Below are 21,714 nucleotides of genomic sequence, written 5' to 3'. Positions count from 1 at the left end.
CCCTCAACACTTAAACAAAATGCTCTGGTCAATGGGAATGCAATTTATTGCTGTACTCTGAAGATTCCTTAAAATATTTGACTCACATCCACAGGTAACCTTAAAAGATACCAATTTTATCATGACAGCTTGAAATATGCTCATAAACTAGGAATTCTGCTCTCATTTGAAAAAAACAAATGCAAGAATATTAACCTAAAGCAATTGGGAAAATCATGCGGAACTCTTCAGTAAACGCAGGAGGTTCCTATCTCTCTAACTGTCCCAATTTGCCAGAAAAGCACCTTAATCCCTTCCTTTTGCTTATGATTTTAAATCTGTTGCTCAGAGAATTTTTCTGGCCACTGCAAGTTTGAGTCCATGATTCCAAACATGGGTAGTGGACTTGAACCATTACATTACATGTAAGGCCCTCCCAATGAATGAGCATATCCACATGAAACGCTGTTGCAGGAAAGCAGCATCCATCATCAGAGATCCCCACCACCCTGGTCATGCTCTCTTCTCGCTTCTGCCATCAGGTACAAGAGTGTCAGGACTCACACCGCCAGGTTCAAGAACAGTTGCTACTGCTCAACCATCAGACTCTTGAATAAAAGGGATAACTACACTCACTTGCCCATCCTTTGAAATGTCCCACAACCAATGATCTCACTTTTAAGGACTCTTACCTTATTTTCTGATGTTCTCGTTATTTTTTGCCATTTGTTTATATTTGCATTTGCACAGTTTGTTGTCTTCTGCACTATGGCTTATCGTTCATTGATCCAATTATGGTTATTATTCTACAGATTTGTAGCAGAATAAATCTCAGGGGTGTACTTAGTGACATATATGTGTTTCAATAATAAAATCTACTTTGAACTTTGAAAGGGGCAATATTCTTATACAGACTATCACTTAATCATTCCTTTGAAGGACATGAACTGATTCACTCTACTTCCTCGTCTTTCAGTGAAAGTCTGTGTGCGTACTTACTTCCTCCCTGTCAAGGTGCTGTGATAACAAAATTTCCCCATTCTTTGAGTTAATAGTAAAATGCTGGTTGGGATCTCCGTTTAGTATTGAATAATGGATCAGGTTGTTGAGGGGTCCATCTTTGTCAGAAGCTGTCACCTGAGAAAACATAAGAGAATATTTTTCATGTGTTTGAAATAGAAGAACACCGCTCATGTTGATAGCTCGATGGGTGAACGGTTCTATTGGTTGCCATTGTGACCAGAACTTAGTAAACTCACTCCTTACTCACAAACATTGCCTTGTCATTCTGCTACCATTGTGCAGAGCGTCTTCCACGGTATATCCTCATATCGAGTTCTAAACTGAACTCAGGTTGGCCTTATGGTGCCTTTCCCTCCATATACGACAGAATATTCTATTTCTTTAGTAATGGGGACGCGTAAATGTGTATGTATTGTTTGCATAATGTATTTAAGGTAGATGCTTCTGTTTATGTTATAATATAATTGTAACTACATCATATTCTAATTTATGTGCAGTCTTAAGTTCACTTTGTTGGTTATTGAAAATGATATCTCCTAGTGCCTAATGAAAGGAGCTCATCACCCTCAGTGTGGAAGAGATAGGAGCTGCCAGGAATTCACACTGAATACGAAATAAGTATGGAACCATTATTGTGTTTCCTGGTAGATATCTTTTTGTAAACATTGGCAGTTTTCTTCACTATTTCCGCTAAGTTTGATTTTAGATGCACCTGATAATCATCCTAGTACTAAAATGCTAAGTGATTCCACTCATTCTTTCCTTTGACCATAACCCACATATCTAACAGCCATTAGGAAATATAAAAATAATGCAAGGCATAATCGTAAGCAGAAGGTTCAGAATGGACTCAGTCTCTGTGAAGACTGTTGCATCATCAACCAAACACATTCCTCAATAAAACTAATAAATGAAATTATATATACAGTACTATGCAAAAGTCTTAGGCACAAATATATGGTTACAGTGCCTATGACCTTTGCACAGTACCATAGTAACCTAATGTATTGAACTGTACTGCTGCAAAAAAAAAACAAATTTCCTGATGTATGTGAGTGATGATAAACCTGATTCTGAAATGGGTTTATATGATAGAGTGAGAGTGGGAAGGGGGCAGGGAGAGGGTAGTCATGGATGGGAAAGGGGGAAAGGAGAGGGGAGGGAGTGGGAAGCACTAGAGAGACATTCTGTAATGATCAATAAACCAATTGTTTGGAAACAAATGACCTTGCCGGGTGTCTCAGGGCTGGGTGTGTCTGCACTCACGCCACCCACCACCCGCCCTTAGGACTGCGTCTCTGCCACCTATCCCACGGCGCTCCACCCTCACCATTCCCAACTTCCTTTGCTCCCACCAGAATTACAAACCTGCCTTCTGCTCCACATTGACAAGTACAGTACTGTGCAAAATTGTTAGACATCCTAGCTACATATATGTGCCTAAGACTTTTGAACAGTACTGTATATATATTAACATACTAAAAATATAAAAATAATAAAATTAAATTAAATCTAAGTTAATTTAGAAGACCGGAATTTAGCAGAGAATAACTATTAAATATCTTTAATAGATAAGGTATTTGCCTTCTGTGCAGTAACAAGACACGGGGTGTAGGATTATGGATTTCGAGCCAGATCCTACATACCTGAGCTGTTCATATGCTTGAGGCACATGGGGTGGAACTGGTGTCAAACTAATTTATCAGGAGGATAAAATGTGTTATTATAGCTATAAATAATCTATGATATATTTTAACAACAGTTTCTTTCTCGTGTGTGAGTCTAACTACCATTTGGTTATAAGATAATTGTACAGATTTTTTGTACCACTTACTTTAAGGACCATTTCTCCCAGTGCAGCATCCTCACTGATGTCGGCAACATGGACACTGTAGCCAAAAGTGGGAGGGTTATCGTTAACGTCTGTGACATTGATGATTACCGTCGTAGTGTCACTGAGCAAAGGTTTCCCCTCCCTGTTGCCATCAATTGACAGATAATACTCCTGGCAGGATTCGTAGTCCAAGCTCCCATTCACGTACATGGCTCCTAAAGACACGAATGGACATGGCTTTTGTTGAAAAGTTCAAAGTACATTTATTATCAAAGTACGTATACTTTATACAACCTTGAGATTTGTCTCCTCACAGGCAGCCACAAAATGAAGAACCCCAATAGAACCCATCAGAAACCAAAGAAGACCATCAAACACCCAGAGTGCAGAGAGAAAAACACGCCAAAAAAAACACAAATTGTGCAAACAATAAGACAAGCAAACGCCATTCAGAACTGACGTTCACAATGTCAGGCATCACTCAGCCGATTCAGAAGTCGAACTACTTGCAGGCTACTGCCTCAGTCCGGCACAGACTTGAGCGAGCCGAACCAGACCGTCTCTTGCCTCCAACCCCAACCATTTCATTCTGGCCTTGCATTTAAGTTATCGCTCGTTCTTCAAAAATGATTAACTTCAATAGATTTACTTATAGACTGAACTATAATTTCTTCACTCTACTTGTATGATTTCAAAATAATATGAATTTATAATGAACAGTAGCAAATCTCTCAGAACTTCTTAAAGTTCTCCACGAGTAATATAATTTAGTAAAGTATCCGTGTGAATGTGACACTGGATTTACTGGTGTCCCTTGGGTTAATGACAATTAGAAAATTTACCAACAAACCTGTTGGTTTGTTGAACAGCAGAACAGCAGCTTCAATAATGGAGTACACGACTCTGTACTACACTGAACTACATAATGATTTTCATTAAATAAATATTAGGCTCTATATGTTTACCTGTTTTAGAATCAATGCGGAACTTGCCATGCTCATTGCCACTGGTAATGGTGTAAAGGATCTGTGCATTATTATTGGCATCTCGGGTTAACGCTGACACACTAAGTATCTGTGCTCCATTGCTCACATCCTCTGGGACCGTGGCAATGTATTCCCTTTGTATGAAGACAGGGATGAACTCTTCAATGCCAATGACTGAAACGACGACACTGGCAAATGAAGAAAGGCTCCGTGGAAGGCCGTGATCTCTGGCCTGAACAATAAGGTTAAAGGTTTTCTGCTGCTCCTTGTGTAATGATTTTGCCAGGTATATCACACCGGAGAGTTCATCAATGGAGAAGAAGTCATTTGCTGATTCCACTAAGGAGTAAGTGACCTCTGCATTGACACCTATTGATCAAGAAAACAAGGTTAGAAACAAAAAATAAACTGCCTGGATTAGAAACCATGTCTTATGAGGATAGATTGAGCAAGCTAGGATTTTTCTCTTTGGAGCAAAGAAGAATGAGAGGTGACTTGACAGAGGAGTATAGGTGATAAGAGACATAGATCGAGTGGTTAGGCCAAGTCTTTTTACCTAGGGCATAAATGGCTAATAACAGGGGGCATCATTTTAAGTTGCTTGGAGGAAAATATAAGGGGAATGCCAGATGCGGATTTTTAACACAGTAGTCGGTGCGCGGAACATCTTGCAGGTTCATTAGATAGGTGAATGGATGACAGAAAAATGGAGGGCTATGTAAGAGGGAAGGGTTAGACTGAACTTAGTGTAGATTAAAAAGTCGGCACAACATCACGAACCGAAGGGTCTGCACTGTGCTGCAGCTATACAGTCACTCCTTTAAAGGTAGGGAGTTTACTAAATAGCTAGTTGTGTACACTATACAGTGTGGACCCTTCCACTACCTCAAACACAAACTCCTCCAGGCATTTTTGCAATGCAAGGGCAGCGAGAATTAAGCCACTTGCAGAGGGCATCCACGGTCCTGCAAACCCATCACAAGCCTGTCTTTAAGTATTTAACCTGTTGCTTGCATCAATATGTCATGGGAGATCCACTCATTTTTATATACCCCCTCTGAGAAAAAAACCCATTTCACACCCACAAATCATGTTGGAAGAATGCCTTTATATTAAATTCATCGTCATTATGTGCAGTGCTGTTTGACGTGGGCAATCAAGGTCTTTGACCGTGACTGTTCTTGGCAATTTTTTCTACATAAGTAGCTTGCCATTGCCTTCTCCTGGGCAGTGTCTATACAAGACGTGTGGCCACAGCCATTATCAATACTCTTCAGAGACTGTGTGCCTGGTGTCAGTGGTCACATAACCAGGACTTGTGATATGCACCAGCTGCTCATACGGCCATCCACCATCTGTTCCCATGGCTTCATGTGATCCAGGTGCTACACCTTGCCCAAGAGTGACCTGCAGACTAGCGGAGGGGAGGAGCACCTTACACCTCCTTTGGCATAGAAGCATCTCCACCCCGCCACCCAAATTGAGAGATACTGCACAGTAACAGGCCCTTCCAGACCAACAATCCCATGGTGCCCAATTACACCCGTGGCAAATGAACCTACTAATCCATACGTATTTGGAATGTGGGAGGAAACTGGAGCACTTGGAGGAGAGAGGGGCTAAACATACAAACTTCTTACAGGCAATAATGGTAACCTCTTGTCAGCAAGTTCCCTAGAGCGATAGCTCTTACACTGTGCGATAAATTCTTTGCTATTCTGGAAACGACTTACCAGCAAAATTTCAGATGTGATACAAAATTGCCATTAAATATTGCAACAGCATCTGTCTGAGAGTGATACTCCAGCAACCCCAGGTATCAGAAAGATCTAGAAAAACACTCGTGGGATCAAATGGAGCTTGGCTTCTCATATGATGCCTTGGAGGCTTAGAATATAAATTGGCTGAGATTGAATTCTGCATACTCATTTGGAAACTGACAGGACTGAATGAGAAACCACGGGGACAACATAGCTACATACAGATTTAGCAATCAGTGCTCCATTAATTCAGCAATAATTATTCAGCTCAAGCAACAACAAAATCATTCAGGCGTATACATCAGGTTAGTCAGTGGGGCGAAGGGACATATTTCAGGTGCAGATCCTTCTTCAAAGGAGAAATATAAAAAGTAAACACTAAGTTTAATGCAAGAGCAAAGTAAGGGAAGGCTTATTATTGCTTATTTTTATATAACTGAATAATAATTAGGAATCAGGTTATCTCACATTAAAATTCCAGTGAAAACACTGTTGGCATTTTTTGTTTTGTCTGGCACTTAGCTCTGAAGAAACATTTGATGCTGGCATCTCCATGATTTCTACAGAATTTAAAGCATATTGTAGCGCAGCACAGACCCTTCACACACAATGTTATACTTAATTTTAAACCTACTCTAAGATCAATCTAACCCTTCCCTCCTACATAACCCTTCATTTTTCTATCATCCCTGAGCCTATCTAACTGTTTCTTAAATGCCCCTAATGTATCTGCCTCTACCACCACCCCTAGCAGGGGATTCCACATACATCAACGCTCTCTGTGTAAAAGACTTACCTCTGGCATTCACCTCCCCCCCCCCCCCCCACCTTATACTTTCCTTCGAACTCTGTAAAATTATGCTTCCTTGTATTAGAATTTTATGGGGCCTGCCAAATGCTTCCAGCTGTTTCTGTTTTGTGTCATATATCCAGCACACATAGTCCACTGCTCTCTTTGGCCAAACACATACTACATGCCCAAAAATCCAAGTGCCAGGTTTTTGAACTGCACAGGTGAGTGCCGGGCTGACTTACAAAGCCAAATATTGATGCAATAAGTGGATATTTGGGAGCCTTCCCTCAGAACCAAACACATGGACTGATCCACTTACCAATATCAGGGTCCCTGGCATGGACAACTGCCACAGGTGTTTTAATAGTGGTGTTGTCAAAGACGGACACAGCGTACTGGGTAGCGGAGAATTTGGGAGGATTGTCATTTACGTCCTGTACATCGATGCTGATATCTGCCTCACAGAACAGGCCACTACCATCAGATGCTTTGGCAATCAGATTATACGCAGCCTGATTCTCACGGTCCAAAGAATCAACTGTCATCAGTTCCCCTAAGGAGAGCAGAAAAACAGGAATTAGTACAATAATCTGCCATTCAGTTCTTTAACAACACCCCGATGAGTCAAGCAAGTTCACCTGCTATAAAAACCAGCCATGTCAAACAGGAAAGTTCAGATTCAATCCTCAGACTGGATTGAGTCTACTACACACAACTGGGACTGCTAGGTTGCCTTCAGGGTGCATTGGATTATTGTGAAAGAAAAATCTATATTCATATAGATACTTCCATATTGTTTTTGGAACATCACAGGCTTTTGATGGAGTTGTAGTATTTATTTATCAGATTTCCTGCTGTAATGCAGATAAACAGTGGTTAATGTGTGTCTGGTAAGCTCTCACAAACAGCTAAGTGATTTTAATCAGGTAACCTGTTTCAGAAATTGAAATTGAAAGATAAATATTGACCAGCTTAGTAGGGAGAACTCTCCTGGTCTTATAGAGATTGTAGCATATAGAAAATTATGCACTGTACAGGCCCTTTGACCCACATTGTTGTGTGACCTTTTAACCTACGTTAACATCAATCTAACCCTTCCCCCCTACACTGTCCTCCATTTTTCTATCATCCATGTACATATCTAGGATCTTCCCAAATGTCCCTGAACCATCTGCCATCTATATTTGGTTCCTTAAGGTTGTTATAGACAGGTGTGGTAATGGGGATAAGCTCCCCACCTATTAAATGCTCCCAATGGTGTCCAAGCCTCTGACAACCAAGTCCAGTGTATGGCTTAGCAGAACCGTTTCTACTAACAGAAGAGGCAAAGGTGGGTTGCTGGCACCTTAAAACCTGTTACTTTGAGCAGATGGGACTCAGCAGCCGTAGCTGGCAGCTCATCCAGGACAAGGGAAACGATGATCTCAAACCTTCACTGCCTTGTGGCTATTCCCACTCATGCAGAAAACTTCAGGAGTAAACCCCAAGGAAAAACATTGAGTTGAAGTCCCAAAGACAGTCCGTCGCTGAATTCAACATTGACTGGCAACTCCTGAAATACTGTTGGTGCCAAACTGTACCGGTTCCTGCCATTCCTTTGTTTTCATCAGATGTGTGGAGAGGGAGAGCTGGCTACATGGGCAACAGTTTGTTCTCCATATCATATTGGTCTGCTTTGTGTATCTAGCCAGCTAAGATGCAACATCCATGGTCGACCCTGAGCAATTGAGGCCTCTGATCCATCATTATCACCACCTCTGACAGTGCATTCCACACACCTACCACTCTGTTTGAAAAACTTACCTTTAACATCCCTCCAAACATCGTAAAATTGCGTCCTGCCCAAAGGGTTAGGCCCAAAACATTGACTGTACTTTTCTCCCCATAGCCAAAATATGATGATGTTGTTGGGGGGAAGTGTAGAATCTATCAGATGATAGGCAACACGAGGTTAGAGGCAAAGTGAGTGGGGGAGAGGGGATGAAGTGAGAAGCTGGCAGGTGGTAAAAGCAAAAGGGAAAGGGGTGAAGAAGGAATCTTGTAAGAGAGAAGAGTGGGCTATGGGAGAAAAGGAATGAGAAGGGGCACCAGAGGGAGGTGAGCACAGAACCACAGAGCACAAAGCCCTGTTTATAAGACCATACGACGTAGGAACATAACTAGACCATTCAGCCCACCAAGTCTGCTCCACCAATCAATCATGGCTGATTTATTAACCCTCTAGCCCCATTCTCCTACCTTCTCCCTGTAACCCTTGACATCTTTATGAATCAAGAACCTGTCAACCTCTGTTTTAAATATACCTGAAGACCTGCCCGTCACAGCAGTCAGTGACAGCTATGGTTCAGGTGCAGGTAGAGGTAGATGAGACAAAGCAGAATTCCAGATTCATCACTCTCGACTAAAGAAATTCGCCCTCATCTCTGTTCTAAAGGGATGTTATGCAGATGAATCATGATAAATCTCAACAGACATTCTATCTCTTTCAAAAACTTCCTCAATAGTACTCATTCCAGGAATGGATGATGTTTTCATTTTAACCACAGAAACCTATCTAAAATGTTCTGTCCATCACTCAGCCATGCACTGGAACTAAGTACTACAAAATACAGTCAAGTGCAATGAACCGAAATGTGAACTGGTCACATATACATTTGAAAGAGTACCTTGGCAGCTTATACCCAGAAATATGCGCTATAGAGAAGATCGGACAGGTACATGGCTGAGAGGGGTATGGAAGGCTATGGTCCAGGTGAGGTAGAGACTAGGCAGAAAACCGGGGTGGCACAGATTAGATGTGCCAAAGGACCTGTTTCTGTGCTTTAATGCTCTATGTCTCTAAAGCAGAAACCATGAAATTCAGGAAGAGAGCTGGATGAAAATATCTTCACTGCAGCTTCCTTGCCAGGCTGATCAGACATGAAGGTGCCAGACTTTACAACTGCACCCAACTCGGCAAGGTATTTGGGATAACGCCGATTAAAATGATTGCTGAAAAGTTCATCAAGTGGACCACAAGTGGGATTGTGGATTACTAATGGAGGACACAATCCTGTAATTGCATGTTAGGAGTTAATGCCATGACTGGATCCAGCAACTGGACAGGAGTTTATCCCCAGGCAGCTGCCATTATCCTGTCAGATTAAAAGTGAAATGAACTCCATTTCTATGGACGTCCGATCGCCACCCATGTCAGCTGAACAACAGACCCAAATAAAAATTGACGTGCATTTACACCATTCCTTTCACATTATCCCAAAGTGCTCCACAGCTAATGAAGCACTTCTGAAATACAGCTCCTACTGTCATTTGGAAAGCATGGCCGCCAGTTTGTTCATAGCAAGCTGTCACCACGGCAATATGATAAACACTGCTTTCCTTCAGAACATTGCCTGGGGATGCTTTACATTCACTTGTAGAAGTGCACAGGCTTCAGATTTCATCCACATGGCAGAACCTCCAAAAAAACAGCATAGAAATGGCCTGGGCTGTCATGCTGATGAGTTATGGGCAACTCTCTGGATAAAGAAGTTCAAGTAAACCTATCTTCAAAGTACGCATGTTACCATATACCACCTTAAAGTTCATTTTCATGCAGGCATACACAAGAATTTTTTTTTTAAATACGATAGATTCAATGAAAAACTATACATGAACTGACTAACAACCAATGTGCAAAAGTAGACAAATTATGCAAATAAAAAAATAATACTGTACTGAGAACGTGAGTTGTAAAAGAATCCTTGGAAGCAAGTCTGAGGTCAGAGTTGAGGTGAGTGAAGTTATCTGTACCAGTTCAGGAACCTGATGATTGAAGGGTAACAACTATTCCTGACCTGTAGACATTGGACTTCGCCCCCTGTAGTTCCTGTCCACTGGCAGTAGTGAGAACAGAGCATGCAATCTGTTGTCTTAGAGATAAGGACACTACCAAGTGAGCCATGATGAAGAATATTGAATAGATTGCAATAAAGCAGAATCAGGAGTATTATAATACCAGAAGAATAAATTTAGCACATCTTTTGTCTTGTGTTCCAATCTCATGGCTTCATTGTTGTTTTGTACTACAAATTTTTTGAAAAATATAATTTACTCATAGAATATTACAAATACTCAGTCACCACTTCATTAGATACACCTGTACATTTGTTCATTAATGCAAATATATAATAAGCCAAACATGTGGCAGCAACTTAATGCATAAAGAGATTCAGTTATTGTTCAGACCAAACATCAGAATGGGCAAAAAAAATGTAATCTAAGTGACTTGCAGACGTGGTGGTTTGAGTATCTCAGAGACTGTGGATGTTTACGCACAGTATCTAGAGCTTACAGAGAATGGTGTGAAAATGTCAGGATGCTGGAGCAGGGATCCAATCTCAGACCCAGTATTGTGCACACAGTGATATTAATTGAGTAACAAATCCCGAGGTGCAAACAAAGTCGGCATCAAAGTTCAGGCAGAGATCAAAACATCCAGAGAAATCCAAAACCAGAATCGGGAATTTGTTCGGCACGGACTAGAAGGGCTGAGATGGCCTGTTTCTGTGCTGTGATTGCTATATGGGAAACAGGCAGGGTCAATATTCAGACTGACAGAGTACAGATACAAATGCTGAAAAAGGGTCAGGAAAACTCACGGGCACAATCTGGAAACAAACAGGTGAAAACACAGGACTGAAATACACTGAGCAATAAACAGAGAGGCAGATGATAGGTGGAGCACAATGAGACCCAGGGGGCAGCAATACAGGTAATGATGAGAAGCAGATGAGAGACGGAGTACTCAGTAATACAGGGGCTGGAGTAGAGCAGGAGCGGGGACAGGAGCACATGGCAATATGAAACCACAGACTGACAGCTTGGGGGAAAAACACAAAAAGACAGAGTTCAACTGGAGGTACTGACAGAAAGTCAAAACTAAACATCCAGTGAGCAGCTGTTCAGGGGGTGAAAAGGCCTTGTTAATGTGAAAGGTTACAGGAGAATGGCCAGACTGGTTCAAGTTGACAGGAAGACAACAGTAACTCAAGTAATCACTCATTACAACAGTGGTTTGCAGAAGAGTCGAATTATGAAGTGGATAGGATACAGCAGCAGAAGACCACAAATATAGTACAGGAGGCATCTAATAAATGTTTATGTATAACTTTCACATCACTATTTTTAGTATAAGCCATATCATTCCAGTCATATTACATTAGCATGATTCACAATTTCCTTTTACATATTGTATATTTCTTAAGGAAAGATTTTCAAATGGCATTTCAAAACAACAAGGAGAGTGGCCATTTAATCCACTGTCTAGAGCATATCACAAAGCAATTCCATCCCCTTCTGATTTTCCCCACTAACTTTCCTTCTGCACATTGCAATCAATTCTAGCAGCCACAAGGGCAATATACAATCACTAGTTTCCCTACAAACCCACATGTCCTGAACGTGAGAGGGGGAAAGCCATAACATCACAGGAAAGTGTGCAAGGGTATGTTTGAAATCAGGTCACTGGAGATGTGAGACAGCAGCTCTACTGGCTGTACTACTATGCTTTAAGTTTATTTCTGGTTTCTGGTTAGTCCTTCTTTTATTGCTATTTTCTGCAATTTTGATCGGGTGGACTTCCGAAGTCGACTATACTTTTTTCCATATGTTCTGTCTGACCGCTTGTTCTCAGTCGCACCCCACTTTTATTGAGGTTCCGGGAATTTCCGAAGTTCGCCTATCATCCTCCGGCATATTAAATGCTGTAAACGCCCGGCCCAGGAATAACGTGCGGGGTGATTGGTAGTCAAATCATAGGATATCAAGGGTTCTGAAGGGGAATCCAGCATTTTGTGTGTGTTGCTTGGATTTCCAGCATCTGCAGATTTTCTCTTGTTTGTAGACACTCAATTGAAAGGAGCTTTCAGACTATTCTAGTGGTGTTTAGTATGGTGGCTATCTGAAGATTTACATAAATATTGCTGTGTAGGCCTAACTGTTTAGTTCCATTGTGTAGTGACTTTGGGATTATCTGAGTTATAGATATGACTATTGGGACAATGTACACCCTGTTCATGTTCCATAGCGTTTCAATTTTCTCTTTAAATTAAGCATATTACCTGTGTTTTTCCCTTATTGATTTCTGTATGTGATGTGTGTTTGGAATGGCTATATCTGTTAAGTAAGTTGGTCCTCCTTGTTTGTCTTGTAAGATTATATCCGGCCGGATATTATAGATAGTCCTGTCTGTAATATTGGATCAGTCGTGATATAATTTGTAGGATTCTGACTCTAAAACTGGATCAGGCTTGTATTTATAATAAGAGATGGTGTCTTTTATGAGTTTGTATTTTAAAGCAAGATTTTGGTAAATGACGTTTGCCACCTAGTTGTGTCTGTGAAAGTAATCAGATTGAGTTAAACTGCTGTAGGATCCTGAATTGTGTTGGATTGGTCTGGTAACTTTTTTGCATTTTGGCTATCTGTCCATCCAGCTGGGTGTGGTCATTTGGTGACTCTATTGTTTTTCTTGTATTCACTGGGAACGCTCACAAGAAAATGAACTGCAAGTTTGTAAATGATGACGTGTATAGCACAGTATGTACTTTGATAATACTTTTATTTATTTATTTAATGATCAGCACTGAGTCTGCCCTTCCAACCCTTCGAGCCATGCTGCCCCAGCCATCCCACAACCCTGATTAACCCTACTCTAATCACGAGACAATTTACAATAACCAGTTAACCTCCCCAGTACGTCTTTGGACTGTGGGAAGAACCAGAGCACCTGGGGAAGTCCCATGCACTCCACGGGGAGGATGTACAGACACTCCTTACAGAACAACACTGGAATTGAACTACGAACTCTCGGATGCCCTGAGCTGTAATAGCATCACATTAACTGCTACGCTACCGTACTTGAACTTTCAACTTCACATACAACGTAGGAAGCATCCAAGGAGGGAGGGCTTTCTCATGACTGGCTAAGCAAGGCCTTGAAACTTGGCGGTGAAACATTCTGCCCAATACCTTTTACAAGCTGCTCAGGCAATCACTCTCCATATCTGATTCCTGAAGGGCGTTGATAATATTCATGCAATCCACGGGCTGCTTGAAGTGATGAAAGATGTTCTGGCATTTAGGCCGGGTAATAGTCATTCTGCTGTCAGAATAAACTCGTGCATATTGTGACTGTGCACCTAGCTTGATCTTGCCACTCAGAAAAGATAACCATTTGGATGAGGGAAATATAACTATAGAGTCCAAGTCATTGGGTATATCTGAAGTGGAGGTTGATAGGCTCTTGAATAGCAAGGATATCAAAGATTAAGGGGAGAAGGCAGGAGAATGGAGTTAAGAGGGATAATAAATCAGCCACAATGGAATGGCAGAGAAGACTTGATGGACCGAATGGCTCCTATGTCTTACGGCTTTATAAATATTTCCCTTTTACCTCTAGAGGTGTGTACATTCCACCTCTAAACAAAATAATATTCATTTTTGATCTACAGTTAAATTGGGATGAGCCACTTATTTGATAATTTTATTTTCCTTTTATCTCTAGAGTTATGTACATTCTGTTTCTAAACAAAACATCTATTTTTTGATCTCCACTAAAATTGGCAAAAGGGTGCATTGACACGTGTAAAAAATGCAGGTCATACCTGCACAAACCACAAACACCTGGGACTTGATGACCAGATTCCTTTTTGTGATCATGTGTGGGTACTGTTCCTTGAACTTTAATTTTCTCCTCATTTTATGTTTCTGCACCATCCAGTTCTCAGGCTGTAACATGTACTGCAGAAAACTGTGCTCTGGATCTGTTACTAATGTGAGAACCTCCATAGGCGGCAGGCTTGCTTATCACAGTTTCGTTTGATGTGAGTAAATAACACCGTGCTATTTAAATATAAACACCAGAATCAACTGTTTATTTCTTACCTGTCTGTGGGTCAAGTCGAAACTTGTTTGCGCCCAGCCCTAGCAGAGTGTAGGTAATTTGAGCATTGCTGCCAGCATCTGGGTCGTTTGCAGAAACTTTCAAGATGAACTGCCCCCAAGGTGCTCCTTCTGAAATGATCTCTTTGTACATCAGCTGGGAAAGGAAAGGCCAAGGTCAAACTGCTGAAGAATATCGCTGTCTTTATTCTAAATTCATAGACATAATGGAAACTATGTGCCTTCTTTAATCGTACCCTGTTTCAGGGCACGTTGCCCGTGTTGACTAAAGAAGGAAAATTAACACATTCCCTGTCGAAGAGTGGCATGCACCGTCATGTCCAGACAACCAATGGTGACTCTCAGTTGCTTTTGCACCTCTAAGGTGGATTAGCAGCGTGGTCAGCACAGGCATGTTGGCCAACAGCATTGTGCTGTTGTTCCCTGTTCTAAAGTGAGGTTAAACATGCTGCCCACCAGTTAAGTGCTCAATTTCTTAAGTAGTGAATTTTTATTTTCAATAGGCTAATGCAGTGCCTGAGGGTATTAGAGAAATGTAAATACATTAGTATTTGGTGGAATTTAATCACTTTGTCGTGTTTTCTGAGGTAAAGCAGAGAGAAGTGTAAGGGGCTGTGGTCCCTCGTACTTCAGCTTATCACCGACGTGATTTATGAGACTGATTGCGGAAATGAAAACGTTATCGTATATGAGGAGTGTTTGATGGCTCTAGGCCTGTACTTGCTGGAATTTAGAGGAATGAGGGGGTGGATCTCATTGGAACCTATTGAATGTTGAAAGACCAAGATAGAGTGGATGTGGAGAGGATGTTTCCTATAGTGGGGGTGCCTAGGACCAGAGGGTACAGCTTCAGAATAGAGGGTGGTGAATCTGTGGATTTCATTGCTACAGGTGGCTGAGGAGGCCAGGGCATTTGGTGTGTTCAAGGTGGAGATTGATAGGCTCTTGATCAGTCATCACATGAAAGGTTACGGTGCGAAGGCTGAAGAATGGGATCGAGAGTGAAAATGGATCAGCCATGATGGAATGGCGGAACAGACTCGATTGGCTGGATGGTCTAAGTCTGCTCCTCTCTTATGATGTTATGGTACAAAGTTCATCATTAGCACCAAAGTTATTTGGGGATATTTACCGGTTGACAGCGTGGACTGTTATCATTAATGTCGTGGACGAGAACCTCGATTGCAGACTCAGCCAAGAACTTGCCGTCAGTAGCTGTGATATTTAGAACATATTTCTCTTGCTCCTCCCGATCCAATGGTTCCTTTACATAAACCCGCCATTGGTCTTCAAATTTTTCAATCCCAAACTGGCCCAAGAGGTCACCATCTATCAAAACAAATTGTTAATTAACAGGTTTTGATGCCAAAACTTACTTAAATCATGCCCGATTTAATTGCAGTTGTCAAAAAAGATGCTGGAGGAACTGAACAGCTCATGCAGAATTCATGCAGGGGAATGGACAGTCAACGGTTCAGATCAAGAACCTTTATCTGGACTCTGATGAAGACCTCATATGGATTTCAGCTGGAAATGTAGCTTTGTCTGATAACAGTAATATTTACTTAAATTGTTAATGTAAACATTTATTCTACTGCAATTCATAAAGTAAATTTTAAAGTTTGAAAGTAGACATTATCAAAGTGGATAGTCACCATATACAACCATGGAATCAAGGATATATATTCTGGCAACATTAGTGGGTGAGAAGAGTGAAGTATAAGTAAACCTTTTTCAATATTCTGGGATGAAAGGGTGGGGACCATTCATAGACACATATTCCTACCATTGCTTAGCAGGCAGGATGACCAACACTCCTACATTACTGCTCAACATCATATAATGGTTGGAGCTGGCAATCTGATTTCATTGTATCTGCGTGGTTATTGCAGCTAGCTTCCTAGACAAATTTTGCAGTGTATTTGGTTTAAGACTCAAGCCTGTGGACTTTTGGCAGATATCCCACCAGGATGTTCTATTACAACAAACACAACTCTACCACTTCCCCTCAACACCAGCCTTAAAAATAGAATCACAGTGGGAGAAGGCAATCCTCATTCCAAATCAAAAAGCATTGAAGAAATGTTTCTATAAACAGGTCCACATTTATTTATATTTTCTTGTAGTTTTCTTCTTTATTAATGGTAGGGTCTCTTTAGTACCAGTTCAGAGAATGTTAACACTTTTTCTCTCTCTGCAGATGTTGCCTGACCTGGTGAATGTTTCCTGCGTTTTCTGATTTTGGTTAAGCTCTGGGAACAAATGATCAAGGTACATTTGTTTTCAAGGTAAATTTTAGTTAAAAGGAAGAGAATTTGGGGAAAAGGCTATGAAAGATTCACTCAGCAATGAATAAAAAATGAATCAGTATTTCATCACCTTCACTGCTTGACGGTGAACAGATAGAACATATATATTGTAAAATCTGCCTAATCCAACCATTATATGACGTGGAGCAGTAATGTAGGAGTGCTGGTCATAACTGGAATGGAAACCAGGTGAGTTCTACTATAGGCTGAATTCTATTCAGTGAAGGTAAAAATTGCACCCAGTATTTTGGAGGCAAATAATTAAATTTCTAAACATCAGCAGTCCTCTGGATGTAATTTACCAAAGAGGTACCTGTAATGTAGCAGGTGGCTTGTCTGTTGGATTCTGTAATATCCGCATCTGTCATACTGAGGACAACAACCACTTCTCCAGGTTTGCTGTCTTCACTGAGTGAGCCCCTGTAGATCCTCTTCGTGAATTGCGGGGGGTTGTCATTTTCATCACTGACCTCAACCTCTACGATGGCCGTTGAGGACAGCTGCACTCTTCCCCCGTGATCGAATGCCACGACGGCAAACTTGTACCTGCTCTTTGCTTCGCCGTCCAATTCCTTCAGGGTGGTCAGCCATCCACTCACACCATCAATAGCAAAAACATCCGTGACATCATCAAATTCACCGGAGAGGCTATAGGTCACATGTCCATTGGTCCCTGTATCCTGGTCATTGGCCGTCACTTGTATCACTGTGGTTCCTGCTGGCATGTTTTCTGGGATGAAAGCTTTGTATGGATTTGCCTCAAAAATGGGTTGATTATCATTAACATCCTTCACCTGGATATTGATAGACACAGAGGAAGCAACCTCAATATCCCCATGGAAGCACTGAGCAATTACATCAATCTGGTACCACTTTGTTTTCTCGTGATCAATGTTCTTGCCAACTTTCAAAGTTCCAGTGTTCTTATCAAGGGTAAACACCTCGTCCTTGTTACTTTCATCAGTGTTTCCCTTCACCAGGCTATATATAACTGGTTGGTCAGACTCTGCCTTGATTAGACCAATTTCTGATCCAGCTGGGAGGTCTTCTGAGGCCGAGAAGGAGTACAGCGGTTCTGAGAATCGCGGGATTGACAGCTCAGGTGGGATAACTTTGACAGTGACAGGAACACAGGAATCCTGCTGTGGGGAACCCCCATCCTGTGCCTTCACATAGTAGGTAAAGGAGTTGTTCTCTAGTCCCACCAAGCTCTCCTTGATGGTGATAAATCCTGTGAGAGGATTGATTTCCAGTATCTCCTCGATCTTGTCATCTCTGGACGCAACGGAGTAGGTGACATCGGCGTTCATGCCCTCATCAGCATCGACGGCCACGATCTGGATTACAGGGGCTCCCTTAAGGGTGGTGGCAGGGATGTGAACTTTGTATTCAGCGGCTTGGAACTGGGGAGCGTTATCATTTTCATCCGTCAATATAATATTGACCGTACAGAAGTCCACCTTGCCACCGCCGTCTTTTGCCATCACTTTAATGGCGATGAGCTTTTCTGTTGAGTTCTCACGATCCAGCTTCTGTGAGGTTAAGATATGACCATTGTTGTCTATGCTGAATTTCTCTTTTGCTAACTTATTTATGATTGTGTAATCGATACTGCCGTATGAGCCAGAGTCTGAATCTTCAGCGAGGAGTTGAATCACATGTGTCCCCACTTTTGCATTTTCAGCAAGTTCAACCTCGTAGACATTTTGATCAAAGATGGGCTTGTATTTATTTGTCTTGGTAGTTTTAATTTGGACTGGTATAGATCGTCTGTAAACCCGATCAGAAACAGACACGTTCAAGTGGTAATTGTCTTCTAATATTTTCTTGCATGAATTTGACACAGAAATTATTCCCGATTTTGTCCCGATTGTAAAATGCCGCTGTTCATTCCCATCTGAGATTATATACTCCAGGTTATTGATGTCCATGCTGTCCGAATCTCTTGCTTGAACCCGGATAACAAAATGGCCACAAGTAGCCACTTCACTTATTGTTGTCTCATATTGGTTCTGCTGAAATATGGGTGGATTATCATTAAAGTCCAAAATATTTACATTTAGAAGAACCTCACTGCTTAATGGAGGAATACCATTGTCTATAGCCCTGATTGTAAGCGTATAATGCTGAACTTGTTCATAGTCAAGTACACGAGCTGTTGTTACAAGTCCATTGGAGGTGTCAATATGGAAGTATTCTGAACCATTGATAATGGTTGCAAACTGGTAGCTAATAACTTTATTTCTTCCAGAATCAGCATCAGTTGCACTCACTCTCACCACCGAAGTGCCAATGGCCGAGGCCTCTGATAATGTCGCACTGTAGACCACTTCCACAAACACAGGGGGGTTGTCATTGACATCTTCGACCTCAATCTCAATGACGGCCTCTGCGTACGATCCGGTCACTGAGTCGGTGGCTCTCACCGTGAACGTGTGCTTCATCTGCCTTTCATAATCCAAGAAATCTATCACGCTCAGCACTCCAGCCTTGAACTCGATAGCGAATAGGTGCAATGCGCTCTCTGTGACGATGTTGTAGATCAGTCGGAACCCCGAAGGGCTGTAGGCATGCACGTGAAAAACTGGGGTGTAGGGAGAAATATTTTCGGGTACACTGACCCTGTAGTAGGCTTTCTCAAACACGGGGCTGATTTTATCTCTTATAGTAACAACTACTTCGGTCTGGACATAACGTGGTGGATCCCCTCTATCTTGAGCTCTGATGGTTAATATGTACTTATCTGCTGCTTCAGAGTCAAGGTGCTCGCTGAGTGAAATATCTCCAAGATACGGATCAATCCAGAAATACCTGTGGTGATCCAGAAGGCTGTAGTGGACAACTGCATTGTCTCCAGTGTCTTTATCAATGGCAGAGACTTGGATTATAACATCACCCGGCTCTGCGTCATCTTGGACTGTAGTTAGATAAGGTAAGTGAATAAATTCCGGAGCATTATCATTCACGTCCTCCACAAGGACTTTAACCAAGGTGTGGGCAACCCTGGGAGGATCGCGCATATCACGGGCCTCAATGACAAACTCATATTCTTCTTTTTCCTCACGATCACACACCATCCCGGTCGTTTGAAAAGCACCTGATGTGTAGATGATTCGAAACTTCTCATCTGGATTTAATATGTAATAAAAGATGGGTTCATTCAATTGATTGCCCGAGGCTTTCACAACCTCCAAGGTTTCAGCCAGCGTAGTGTTTTCTAACACTGAGAATGAATATAAGCTCTGAGCAAAGGTGAGGCCACTTTCCTTTATGTTGGATATTTTTATTTTTACCACTGTAGTGCTTTTATGTGTACCATCAGACGCTCTAACTATCAATTCAAAATGGTCCTTGAGATTGCCCGTGTTCCTGACTGAAATTAATCCAGTTGCTGAATCAATGGTGAATGCATCCTCATTATTCCCTTCCACGATACTGTACACAATCGTTGAGAAGCTGTCAGAATCTGCATCTGTGGCTTTAACAGTGAGAATAGCAGTTCCATTGTGAGCAGGGGTCAGTAAAGTGGACTCATACAGCTCTTTCTCAAACTTCGGTGGGCAGTCATTAATATCCGTTACTGTTACAGTGATACTCGCTACTTCTTTTGCGAACAGGCTGGGATGCCCGCGATCGTGCACCTGCACGGTAAGATGAAAGACAGAGTTCAGTTCATGGTCAATGACAGTGGCCGTGCTGAGTGTACCCATATCAGGATCAATAGAGAAGTATTTCAGCATATCGGGTTCCATGATCTGATACACCACCATACCATTGATATCTTTGTCTCGATCACTGACTTGGATAATGAGAGGTGCATTTCTGTCATCCAGCACAAGACTGTTTATTGGAGAATTCTCAACAATTTTACCTATGTACTGAGATTGAATAAAGGCAGGAGCATTGTCGTTTTCATCTAAAATGTCGATTAATACCAGGGAGCTGCTGTATAGACCTGCCATATTGGTGGCCCAAACCCTTAGTTTATAAACTGAAATGTTTTCGAAGTCCAGCTTCTTCTGAACTGATATTACGCCCGTAAATGAGTTGATGTGAAATGTGCCATCTAGGTTTCCGTCCTTAATTTCGTAAGTAACGGCTGACTGACTGGCTGCAGATACCATAACAACAGATGATCCGATCTCTGTCGCTTCACTGATTTCTGCAAAGTACTCCTTTATCAGGAATTTTGGAGGCGAGTTATCAGAAACAGTGATTGTGATGTCGACATCGACAAGGGTACTGAGTTGAGGATAGCCTTGATCCTTGGCTTTCACTGTCAAACTGTAGAATCCTTTGACTGCTTGGTCTAGCTTCTTAGCCACGGTTATCTTGCCTGAAGCTGGGTCAATATCAAACATGTTGCCACTGTTCCCTGTAAAATATTTAGAAGGAATGTCATTCTTTCTCATGAATGGTAAACACCAATATCATGAAGGATCTCACCCAACCAGCTTACGGACTGTTTGTCCCACTCCCATCAGGGAAGAGGCTACGCAAACCAGAGCCACCAGATGCAAAAAACAGTTAACTCTACCAAGCCATCACCTGCACCCATTAAAACACCCCACCATGCCCTATACACTCATCTCCACAGCCCCTCAAGGCCCTTCATCCCAGCCCCCTCCAAACACACTTACACTCCACACCTCATACTGACACTGACAGCCACTGTCCTACTGTGTTTTCATTGTTCCTGACGCTACCTAGCAGAGTTCCTCTTGCCAAGTCACTTTGTCACTTTATCATTTCCTGTCAGTAATCTAATGTACAGATACTTCCGCACCTGGTGTCACTTTTGGTACATACAATCTGCCTCAAATATATAAGCTAATCTTATGTATATATGGCCACACTCAAGCATTTCCTTGTGTGTGTATATAGATATAGGATTGTTTTTACAGTCCTGTGCAAACATTTCAGGCACATATGATGATAGGAAGATTGGTGGAGGGGCAGGTATTGTTGAGGAGACAGGAAATCTGCAGGAGGACTTAGACAGATTCGGAGAATGGGCAAGAAAGTGGCCAATGAAATAAATGTTGGAAAATGCACGGTCATGCACTTTGGTCGAAGAAATAAATGC

At 41.8% G+C, this 21,714-nt stretch overlaps 1 protein-coding gene across 1 annotated transcript in view; it reads right to left on the bottom strand.

Annotated features, from left to right (window-relative positions):
• The window catches only part of fat2 (FAT atypical cadherin 2), a 169,556-nt gene that overhangs the window by 29,421 nt on the left and 118,421 nt on the right, over positions 1–21,714 (bottom strand). The window contains exons 10-16 of the mRNA XM_073067318.1: positions 16,942–21,003; positions 15,452–15,648; positions 14,302–14,455; positions 6,695–6,928; positions 3,802–4,191; positions 2,837–3,051; positions 979–1,116 (exon numbers count right to left, since the gene is read on the bottom strand). Coding sequence (XP_072923419.1) covers positions 979–1,116; positions 2,837–3,051; positions 3,802–4,191; positions 6,695–6,928; positions 14,302–14,455; positions 15,452–15,648; positions 16,942–21,003 — 5,390 coding nt within the window. The remainder of the gene's footprint in view (positions 1–978; positions 1,117–2,836; positions 3,052–3,801; positions 4,192–6,694; positions 6,929–14,301; positions 14,456–15,451; positions 15,649–16,941; positions 21,004–21,714) is intronic.

This window comes from Hemitrygon akajei, chromosome 15 (genome assembly GCF_048418815.1).
Source record: "Hemitrygon akajei chromosome 15, sHemAka1.3, whole genome shotgun sequence".
Lineage (NCBI taxonomy): Eukaryota > Metazoa > Chordata > Chondrichthyes > Myliobatiformes > Dasyatidae > Hemitrygon > Hemitrygon akajei.
Note: the sequence above shows the minus strand (reverse complement) of the source record. Positions and strands in the feature narration are given on the sequence as shown.